Source organism: Rhopalosiphum padi, chromosome 3 (assembly GCF_020882245.1).
Source record: "Rhopalosiphum padi isolate XX-2018 chromosome 3, ASM2088224v1, whole genome shotgun sequence".
In the NCBI taxonomy this organism is placed as follows: Eukaryota; Metazoa; Arthropoda; class Insecta; order Hemiptera; family Aphididae; genus Rhopalosiphum; species Rhopalosiphum padi.
The window spans coordinates 72,679,846-72,691,567 of NC_083599.1; the positions used below are offsets into that span (position 1 = coordinate 72,679,846).

An 11,722-nucleotide genomic window follows, 5' to 3' on the forward strand; every position below is an offset into this window, starting at 1 on the left:
CCCACAGTATCCTAATCTAATCATCCTCAGTCAACAGCCACAAGCACAATTCATATGTCCTCATACTAAATATTAACATTGTTTCCTCTTATTAAATTTTGTATTTACTATAATTTTGTCGATACACAAACGAGAATTATCATGAGGCCCACAAGAATTGTCGATAAAATATTTCTAGAACCAGAAGAGATTAATGACATACAAATGGCCTCTGATGATGAGGTAATTTAAATAATTGTTATAAATATTATTAAATTAATAAATGTTATTCTTTTAGACTGAAGTAGATCTTATAAAGAAATACTATGAACGACAACAGCATGAACCCTTTTATAATGGTATGTTTTTAAATATGAACACGTGATAATTTCAGATTCGTCTTATTTTGGTCATTTTTAGTTAATTATTTAAATTGTTGTCAAATGGGAAAATTCTATAGGTATTAGATTTTCATTGTTTTATCATTCGATATAGGTATTAAAAACATGATATAAAATATGAGCAAATTTTATTTTGCTCTTTTAGTGTTTAGTATAAAATGACTTAACATATTATTTATAGTTGAATGTTTATTATTTTAAGTGATTATGCAGTAAAGAATTTTGTGATACTCCTGGAAATAACTACAAAACATCACAAATCACTAAAAACATTTGTTGTGCCCATCACATAATTAAAACAGTTAATATAACCATTATTAATTTTATAAAAATACTATAAAATGATGCATTTTAGTTTACATCTCTAGAATGTGTATTTATAAAACCTATAATAGTTGATATACTATTATAAAAGCACATATTTATCACTGTGTTTATAAGTGGTTACTGTTTCAAAAGTACCAATTAGATAATATTGAATTCAAATTGGCAACAAAATATTAAGAATTAATTAAGTACAATAAATAAACTTAATTTTAAATATATATATATATATTGTGTATAGAAACCAGAAAGTGTTGGCTACTTTTCTAATTTTATTTTTCTAATATCACATTTTTCTCAATTATATTGAAATATATAAAATAAAATTAAACGGGCATAACCAAAGAAAATTGAGATAATCTAAAAAAAAAATATATTCACTAACATTTTTTATGTCATGTCATTTATAAGGACATTAGGTTAGGTAAATCATATATAAGATTTAAAAAATCTTGTTTTTCTGCTGCCTAAAATGTATGAGTGTAGAATTTTTTTCCTTTAAGTATTTATAGATTAATTTTTATGTAAGTAAATAAGTATCAAGTTATCTTTTATAATTAATATGTTTAAGTGAAAAAAAACTGCGCACTCCTAGAAAAAAAGATTACAAATAAACAATATTATAAAGCCAATTTAGCTATCCAAAACTAAATTTGCAATGAAATTAAAATTTTAAAATTTCTAAATTATATCTATTTTATATATATTTATGTTAATAAATTATGTATTAGCTAAAATAAATTCATTTAACTTGGGAATACTAGGTAATTTGGTACATTTTATTATAATCCAGTACCTTCATGTATTCTATTGGTTTGTTTATAAGTAAATTGCTTGTTTTTCAGATTTTAATGATCTTAATGATGATGAAGATTTTTAACATACAAGGTTCAAATCATGAAAAAACAATTCACAAATTACTTGATTCACACTACTAAATGATGCTAGTATATTTGTGAAACAGTTTTTTATTTATTTTTGTTCCAAATAACTATTTTTACACATTACTATGTATTTTTTCATATTTGAGTAATAAACATATTTAGATATGTATAGCTGTATTTCAATTTTTAATCCTGATTCACTTAATATTCAGTGCTATAATAATATACATACAATAAGTATCTAGATTCTGATTTAAGTATCTTTAGAGTACCTCAATAATATACATTTTAAGACACATTTATCAAACAATCTGTTTTCTTCATAAAGACTTAATATATTAAAGATAGAGTTTCTTAATTAAAGCTTACCAAATTATATAAAAATATATCATTTAAAATGCAATTATATTAATGCAGGTCAGTGGCGTACGCAGGGGGGTGTCAGGAAGATATGACACCCCTCTTAAAAATAAGTATCTATTCAAATTATGAAACGATAAATAAAAAAAAAAGGTCAATTTGTGCATATAATTATGATTTATGACACCCCCCTTAAAAAAATCCTGCGTACGCCACTGATGCAGGTCTTAAATATAATTTTATACTTGCAGTATAATAGTTATAATATATAAAATACATCATAGTTTAACAAAATATTATTATAATTGGATTATAAAAAGTATCTTAGTTACTTTTACTAAGATACACAACATTTAATATATAAGATACTTGTCTAAGTTTTGAGAAAAATAATTAATAGAACACACATTATGGTATTTAAATACAAATATTTAAATTTTATTAAAATGCAAGGAACATTAGTATTAGAAATTTGAATACTTTACATGACTGAGTATAAATAAGTATACAAAATACAAAAAAATATATAAATAAATGGACCGAGGTACATTAAGGCACTGGGTATTGTCTGGACTCTGGACTCCAAATTCTCTTTTAAACGTCTAACAATATCTAACTATGATAAATACTGTAATAATATAGAAAGACATTTATGCTACTTACGACTCATACTTTTTAATTTTTTATACCACCTTATTACTACATTATTTATTAAATTAAAATATACAAATGTTTAATTAGAAACTATGTCTTTAATTAGTTTAATTTATTAAATTCAAATGTTTTTTTAGCATAAAAATTTTTAAATGTAGTAATTAAAATTTTTAAAAATTATTTGACTTCTTGTTGAATACATGAATAAAATTAAATAATTAAAAAAAAAAAAAAATTGATCAAACAAATCAAATAAAAATAAACAAAATTATTACTTAATCACAATAGGGTTCACAAATTTTATAATTGTCTATATTGTAGACGATATTCTTATTTCTATCTTATTAAGCTTGCATATCTTGTGTATAATACCCAGCTTGAACTCATATCAGCTTACAAGGTCGTCTTTAAACGATTGGCCAATTTATATTTTTCTAAATAATAGTAATGAGGCATGAGCCATTACTTTTTTCTTGTGATGAAGACATTTCTAGTATAGTTGTTGTTGGTAATATAATAAGTCAATTAATATTGCAAAACAATAATAAAATTTAATTTATCAAATAAACACATTTGAGTAAGATAATTAACAACAAAACTACACGTGAATATGATTTTAACGTCATCTTTTTCAAACTTTTTCTGTATCAAATATAAAATCATCATTATTTGAAGAATTAATGTTTAACAGATTATTGAAATTTTCAATATTATACTCTTGGGTTTTATTGATATTATCAGTTTAACTATTGATTTAAAATCATTATTAATTGATTATATTATATTATACACTGTATTTGTGATAAATTATATTATATAAGTTTTAAGAATAAATTGAATAGATAGAAAAAATGCAGAATTGTTTATTATAATTAGACATAAACATATTGTTATTACAATAAAAATACTATGTTTGAATTTATGGATTATTTTATTATGTATACAAATTAATAAACTATGGTTTTGGGTAAAAATATTAGAATACAGTCTAACTCAAAGTTCCTCGTCTTAATCACATTCCGTTACCTCACCAATAATTATACTATCAATTTTTTTTAATGTAGAATATCCATAATTTTTTGATAAAATATTTGTATGTTTAAATCTAGCGAAATCTATTCCTGGGCAAATATACCACTATAAAATCCAATATTTTTTGTTCTATGCCAATATCTTATTGATATTAGGATAATAACCTGGATTATTTACGATTAACAGTAGATTTTTACATAGACATAAGTATGACTTTTAATAAATAAACAAAAATTAACCATAAATCCCAAACAATAATAAAAACATCGACATTTTTATTTATAATTACAGTACGGATTTATATGTATTATAAATTCAAAAATATCTACATAAATATGTATTTTTTTTTATCCAAATTATGTAATTTAAAATACAAAATATTATGTAATAAAAAATTTTATTATTCTAGAAAAAAAATTATAAAATAAGTGTAAAGGTATGTAATTATAAATTAAACAACACTACATTAGATTATTATTTTAATAACATTAATTAGGAATACATTCAAATTAAGTATTTATTCATTGGAGTTATGACATTCTTCATCGTCAACAAAACAATTGACAATCATATACTTTTTTAGGTTTTCAAATGTAAATCGACGTCAATTAGGATACAATATGTTTTTACGTCAACAGAAGTTATAGGGGCAAATTTAAAAGCCCCTAATTCAGTAAGACTAAATTTAAAAGAAGTTTGCGTACCACAAGGTTAGTTTAAGTTTATTATAGTATGGTGTGGACTATGGAAAGTTGCAACTCACGATTATTATTAGCACACATATGGACTGGAGAAGATAAAAACACATAATATAAAAGGGCGATACAGTACTAATTTTGTAAATAGCTAAATATTTAACAAAAATATGTAATATAAGTAAATTATGTAAAAATATGTAATATCAACCATAGCATAAAATAATCAAATAGTCCTGTAACATATTTCTATAAAGAAATCGTTTGAATATTATCATTAACGACAAATATATAAATTCATACAAATCTGCACCCTACTTATAATTATTATTCTGTATTGTGTTGAGTTCAAAAATATAATATTGATGAATAAATGTTCATATTCAAACTACAGTCCATAACTAAATTAAAAATTCAAATATTGTGTCTGTATAAGTTTGTAAATAATTATAAACCATTTGTATTTTAAACTAATCTCATAATTTAATAATCTTAAAATCTATAAATATTAATCCCTTGAAATACTAGTTATTCAAGTAAATATAAAGATAATACTTTTGAATTTTTCAGAACAAAGAGTAAATTTACATATGTAGGTGTTTGACATAGCTTGAGGAGTTTCCAAATGGTTTTGAAATGTTAAACTTTTTGAGTGGACACTACACTATTCAGAACAAAACTATATTTGTGACTTATTTGCATATGTATTTAAATAAATAGGTATTGAACAGATTGGTATTTAATAACGCAAACTACCAAAGTAGTTGTTCTATGCTTTATATGTTTGATTGATACAGATATTTGTTAATACTTATTGACAGTCTTTAATAAAATGATTAAATCATAAATATTTACTTAAATAAATCGTTCTTTTTTCCTATACATATAAAATAATAATATCACATTTGATAGGCACATTAATTGTTACTGAATAAACTTTTTTTGATAATCATCCTTCATCATTATATCTTCAACGTTTCTTAAATGCACTGTGTTGACAAATAAACGTTTTGTTAAAAATTAAACAACATTACAACCATAATTAATTAGGTATTTTTTTTTTTTTGTCAAAAATAGTGTGATATAAGTACTTACAAACACACAATTTTATAGCAATTTGGAAATGTTCAAAAATATTTAATACTCTGCGTTTTATGTATTCCTTACCTACAACTACTATTCGATCTTAAATGTACATTAATTCTATATTCTTTAGTTTTTTTTATTATTTACATAAAATTACTCATAGGTATTCAAATGAAACAAAATTTGGAATTTAAATAATAAAATAACACTAATGATAATATACTTATATTTATGATAAAGAGTTTATAATAATCACATATATAATATTTTATCTAATCACAATTCAATTACTTCAGGCGGGATTTATCGCAGTAAGTGAGTTGATTCCCGTGACTTACTTTATGAATTAGTTGATTCCCGGGTCATTACGAAGTATGTGTGAGCTGTTAAAAGTGCAGTCGGAACCAAATATTAAATTCAAGAGTAGTGGGACTAGAAAATACATAACAAACCAAAAAATACAAATTTTTTTGATAGAAGTGATGTATACTGCCATATTGGTTATCTCATTATCAAATAACAGTTTTTATATGTTTTGAATATTTTTACCTACCTAACTACTATTTTTTTTTTACTAATAATTTTTTTAATAAATAATAAATTTTAATATAATGCAATGAATAATTGATAAATAAAAATTGAATGATTTTCAAAATATGAAAAAACTAAAAAGAATGACATTTTTGAGAAACTTATTGTCAGCCAACCTCCTGGTGGTATCCCTTGGATTACGCTAATAGGCTGAATATTTGACTAAGTATTGAAAAAAATATATAATGACCCGGGAATCAACTCAACTGGGTAATATACGATTGCGAACGGACCTTTTCCGGTGACACGATTGCGAACGTTTTTACCCGACTTTAATTTTGCGATGTTGTCAGATTTGGTGTTAATAACAAATTTTTAAATAATAATTTTAAAAATAATCAAATAGTACTAATATAAGGGTTTTTTGCTATTACACCACGCCTAGGCGATGCCGATAAGATAGATAGGTACAATGGTTAAAATGATTTTTCAGCTTACCGTTTTTACCCAGTGACGAAATTTAAGATGTATTTTTAGCATTAATAGCCGAATGCCCCAACCTAGAAAAAGCTCATGTATTTACAGACAGTGGCGTGGTGAACTTTTTTTACCAATGAGGCCAACAAGATTTGGGACACCCACCACCTGTAAAATAAAAACCTCATCACAGGATGGGGGAGGGGGTGTCAAACCCATCTAAAAAATCATGGACACTCAAAATTTAATACTTAAGTAAAAGTAATTTCTATAGTAAATTCTTTAGAAATATTCAGCCTCACTAATATTATTTCCTAAATTGCTTTTATTCATACAACTAAAGAAAAATTAATGAGGTTAAGTATATAGGATATAAATTATTTAAAAAAAAAAAAAAAAATGTAAGATGAAAATTATCTAAGTATATATAACAGCAAAGTATATAAGTTTGTTATTTAAACATTAAATTTTTTTTTAACAAAGTTGATGTTTGAGCAAACTTATCAATAACTTCTTGGTGATTTATTGGCACATCTCTCTCCATGCTTAACATTAACAAACTTTCCAACCGATTCTGACCAGTTGTTGACCGAAGTCTAGTCTTAATAAGCTTTACCTAAAATAATACACAATATATAATTTATTATTGAATAATTTGTTGAATTTTAATTAGTTCAAATAATTCACCTTAGAAAAGCTTCTTTCTGCAGATGCTGAAGATACAGGAATGGTTCCAAGTGCTTTATATGTTTTAAACAAATTTGGAAATGCATTTCTAAGGTCATAACTGGATAAAATTTTCAGGATTTGCAGGCAAGTTATTTTATTTTCTGAAGTTTCAACATCATTTTCACTGTTTTCGCTATCATTCTCCGAATCAAAATCACTTGTATGATTGTTAAGGTTTTGATACATCATGTTTATATTCATACCATTAAGCAATTTATCTAAACTTTTACTAAATGTAACATATTCAATTTTTAGTTGAGTGAGATCTATTGAAATCCAGTTGGAAATGGCTTTAAAGGCATCACTAGGTAAATCGTTTTCATTCTTTATCAACCTTAAACGTTCAGGTGAAAGTAATGTAAAATCTTTAAGTATATTTCTAGATTCAGAAAATCGATTTTCAATAGATGAAATTACTGTATCCAAAATTCTATAAAAAACCCCAGTCCTAAAATTATCTACAGGTGAAGATAAAAGCTCATCTCTAGCTTGTTCTCCAGCCATAATTTTTTTTCTCCTCGGTCTTACCTGAGGAAAATCTGTTTCATTAAGATCATTTTTATTTGAAAATAATTTTGCCTGGTCAATTAAATCTTTACAGTCTTGTTCTGTTCTCATATCTATTAAACGATTTTTTGCAATATCTATTAAATTAATTGCCTGCACAAAATCAATTTCCTTTGATTGTAGATATCTTGACACTTCAGACGTGATGGCAAATAATTTTCTAAAAAATAACATCATTAAAATAAATTGAAATGATGTTATTTTACTTAAAAGATTTTCAGCAGTTGAGGCAGCTTCGCGGTCTGAATTATTTGCATCAGAAATTTCTTCTAATGTCTCCAATAGTGCAGAATATTTTTCATTAATAACAATTAATACCCTGTCATGAGATGTCCATCGTGTAGTGGAAAATCGCTTCATTCGACGTAAACGATCATTAGGATATAATTGTTCTTGCCATTTAACAAAAATAGCTGTTCGTTTTCTAGCCCTCATAAACTCAACAAAACATCCAATATCACCAAAAAAACGTTTTGAGACAATACAACAGTCACATGTATCAACCACTACTAGATTGAATAAATGCGCACAACACCAAATATATATGGCATTTGGATTTTCATTTTGTATTCTGGTTTTCAAACCAGAATACTGTCCCTGCATAGATGCAGCACCATCATATGCTTGAGCTATCAATTGTGTCTTCCACTCAATATTATATTTGTTAGTTATTTCACAAAATACTTCAAACATACCCAGTCCAGTTGCATCTGATGCAGTTACTAATGAAACCAGTCGTTCTTGAACAAGACCTTCTTCGTTTACATACCTAAGAATAAATGTGAATTGTTCTAAATTACTAACATCAGTCGTTGTATCAATTATCACAGCAAACTGTCCAGATCTTTTAACTTCATTTAATATTTTAAATCTTATTACTTCTGATATAATGTTTAATAAATGATTTTGGGTGACATTAGACAAAAAAGTTAGTCGATTTTTTTTTTACCTTCAATTTGTTCTATATGGCGTTTCAAAGGACCATGATTGTTTGATAAAAGTTTAACTAATTCCAAAAAATTTCCTCTGTTATTTGAATCAATGCCTTCACGATGACCTCTTAAAGATATATTTTGTCTTCCAATATAAATAAGGGCATCAATAATCTGTCTTAAAAGTTCTCGATTGTCAGCCACCTGACGATTTGCATTTTCAATGAGTTTCAGATCAATTCGGTCATTTCTTATATATAATCCATGTGCTATTACACTTTGCATATGATCTGGTGAAGATTCGTGGTTTGACAAAGTCCGTGTAATATTTTTAAAATCATTAGATCCATTTTTTACTAAAAACAATTTTTTTGTATCAGGTAAACCAAAAAGCTTACAGGTTAGACAAAATATTCGATTTAAAGATGGTGAATATGATAGCCAATACCTATGTATAAGCTGTCCATCAGTATTTTTTTTATAATAATAGCATTCATTAAATGACCTAATATGACCACTTTCTTCATATGTCTTGGGAAATGTATTATTTAATAAATCATTAGCATTTGGCTGACAAGGACCAAGGGACATATAATAATGCAACATTTCATCCGATATAACTAATGGTATAGACGCTGGATCATTTGCAAATACTAAAATAATAATTGTATAAATATACAACAATTAATTTACAATTTTTATAATAAAATAACTAGTAAAAATATTACAAATACCCTCTGTTTTGGGTGCATCATCTACATGTACTGCAATACTTGAACTTGGCAATAAATTATTTTCAATTTCCATCACATCTGAGTTGTCAGTTTGAATTTTGTCATTAAACCCTAAATATACATAATATGAAATTTATTTGTTTTATGAATTCTTCAAAAAATATAATAGGTACAATGATATCATTTGTAAATACTAAAATAATATTTGTTTAAATATACAACAATTAATTTACAATTTTTATAATAAAATAACTAGTAAAAATATTACAAATACCCTCTGTTTTGGGTGCATCATCTACATGTACTGCAATACTTGAACTTGGCAATAAATTATTTTCAATTTCCATCATATCTGAGTTGTCAGTTTGAATTTTTTCATTAAACCCTAAATATTTCACAATATTAAAAACAAATTATGTTAAATTATTTCACTTTAAAAACATTAAAATTTTATATGAAACATATTAATTTAATATTGGTTATATGTAACAAAACACAAGCTATAATTGAATGTTTATGTTGATTAATAACAAAGTTGAAAACGTGGCTACAGCATACACCTACCACTACCTATTCGTATACGGTATATCTAACTCCTATACAAAAATAAAAAAATTGAAAACTGCAATAAAAAAAAATGTTCATGCTTACAGCTCTAGGTAACATATCAATATATTATGCATAATATATTCTACATAAAAAAATAATCAAAAAGGGAAAATTAAGGTAATTAAAAAATATCTTTAGATTTAAAGTGGATAATAAATAGTATCTATTAATCATAGATATACAAGGCTAATATTATTATTATTATATTATTTTTTAGGCTATTGTTATATTCTGTGCTAATATAGTTTTTATCATGATACAATTTATTATAATATTGTCTATATTAAAAAATAATTTTAATAATTTGTTCATTCTGTTTTTTTAAAATCTATATTTACAATATAATATAATACTAAATATTAAATTAAATCAATTTTTTTAAGCACCTGCAGTTATGTAATTATCATGTATAACTTCAATGTTTTTAATGACTTCATCAAAAGTTTGATTTGGTGATGCCACGGAATTTGAATTGGTGTTTAATGTTTCTTGTTCAACTATAAAAATTAATTTAAAAATTGCCTTTTAATAATTGTAAACATTTATAATAGGCAATAATTAATAATAATTATAACAAAACTAAAAAGTAAATAAATTCTGAGTTTAACACTACAGTATACATTTAAAAATTTTAACAGTTATAACTTACCAATAACTATATCAGTAGACGTAGAAGGCTTCTGTTTGAAGAATGACATTATACTTTGACCTGATGAAAGTCTCTTTTTTTTACAAGACATAATATGTCGAGTCCAATTGGTCGCATTTAGGGTTTCTCGTTTTCTTTTACATACATTACATATTTCATTTGACATTTTAATAATAAAATATGGTTTAAAATGTCCAATTAAAAACTTGATTATATATAACAATATTAACGAAACAATAATTTCATAAATTGAGGTAAAAACTAGCTAATGAAAATTTAACAATTTAATTTACACTTTACACAAATACAACTCATACTTAAACAATAGTGGAATAAGCCATAGTGACTTCGAGTACGTAACTACTAAATACAAATCACAGAAACTTAAATTAACTGAAATAATATGGTAAATAATGATTATTCCACGAGACCACGACGAGAATGCATCATGGAATTAAATAAATACATATTACATAATGCCATAATGGCAAACAATTCTTATTATTATCGTGTTTATCGATTTGCGGGTGGTGGTAAGTAGTATTAAGTATGATACTAGGGTTATTCCTAAAATGTATTTATAGAATGACCAAGTAGAGAAACCAGTATGAAAATAATTATTAGTGTTATCGTGTATTCTGGTATTCGTGTTGTTTATTAGCTGACAACAATCATATTCATATTTCATAGTAACTTAATCTATTTATTGTTCTTAGTTTTTACTGTCTATTTAAACCGTTTTAACGATAAAATGGAATGACGTATAGCCGTATAGGCATTTAAAATCCCTGAATAATTATTATGGGTTATATACAATTGAAAGTCCTAAACCACCGGCTACCTATACTACCCACCCACCCACCCACAAAAATTCAGAGGCCATGGCCTCTCAAAAACCTCTTCACCCCGCCACTGTTTACAGACTATTTAGTATCGACATATATTGCACCTGATTCATTATTTCCACCATATCTTTGGGCACAAGAACCCTCAGTAAATCCAAGGTATGGTTTTAAAATATTTTAAATTAAATTCTTGTTCCTTCCTATGTTAATTTTATTAGTAAATTCAAAATCTCT

General features: G+C 25.2%; 2 protein-coding genes and 1 long non-coding RNA gene across 3 annotated transcripts; 1 reads left to right on the plus strand and 2 right to left on the minus strand.

The window, feature by feature from the left end:
* Positions 1 to 1,757, plus strand: LOC132927007 (uncharacterized). The gene is made up of 3 exons (XR_009661593.1): positions 1 to 222; positions 278 to 338; positions 1,550 to 1,757. It is a non-coding gene; the product is annotated as an uncharacterized LOC132927007 (long non-coding RNA).
* Positions 1,758 to 6,705: 4,948 nt separating this feature from the next.
* Positions 6,706 to 8,576, minus strand: LOC132925614 (uncharacterized). Its single transcript, XM_060989993.1, has 5 exons — positions 8,548 to 8,576; positions 7,926 to 8,488; positions 7,111 to 7,772; positions 6,903 to 7,039; positions 6,706 to 6,760 (listed from the first exon to the last, which is right to left on the minus strand). Exons 1-5 carry the CDS (start codon positions 8,574 to 8,576, stop codon positions 6,706 to 6,708), a joined length of 1,446 nt encoding a protein of 481 aa, XP_060845976.1.
* On the minus strand, positions 8,504 to 11,478 carry LOC132927735 (zinc finger MYM-type protein 5-like). Its single transcript, XM_060992321.1, has 5 exons — positions 10,644 to 11,478; positions 10,381 to 10,491; positions 9,660 to 9,770; positions 9,386 to 9,496; positions 8,504 to 9,304 (listed from the first exon to the last, which is right to left on the minus strand). The coding sequence occupies exons 1-5, from the start codon at positions 10,807 to 10,809 to the stop codon at positions 8,649 to 8,651; spliced, it is 1,155 nt and encodes a 384-aa protein (XP_060848304.1). The 5' UTR covers positions 10,810 to 11,478; the 3' UTR covers positions 8,504 to 8,648.
* Positions 11,479 to 11,722: the final 244 nt, after the last annotated feature.

What these genes read in the sequence shown, in the direction of transcription:
- LOC132925614 (XM_060989993.1), bottom strand. Translation starts at nt 8,576, where the DNA reads ATGAAGTTAAAAGATCTGGACAGTTTGCT. An exon ending in AACTGCTGAAAATCTTTTAA is followed by an intron (nt 7,773 to 7,925) that starts GTAAAATAACAT and finishes ATCGTTTAATAG; the next exon opens with ATATGAGAACAGAACAAGAC. An exon ending in CAGAAAGAAGCTTTTCTAAG is followed by an intron (nt 7,040 to 7,110) that starts GTGAATTATTTG and finishes GTATTATTTTAG; the next exon opens with GTAAAGCTTATTAAGACTAG.
- LOC132927735 (XM_060992321.1), bottom strand. Translation starts at nt 10,809, where the DNA reads ATGTCAAATGAAATATGTAATGTATGTAAAAGAAAACGAGAAACCCTA. An exon ending in TGATAATTACATAACTGCAG is followed by an intron (nt 9,771 to 10,380) that starts GTGCTTAAAAAA and finishes TGAAATATTTAG; the next exon opens with GGTTTAATGAAAAAATTCAA. An exon ending in TGATGCACCCAAAACAGAGG is followed by an intron (nt 9,305 to 9,385) that starts GTATTTGTAATA and finishes TTATTATTTTAG; the next exon opens with TATTTGCAAATGATCCAGCG.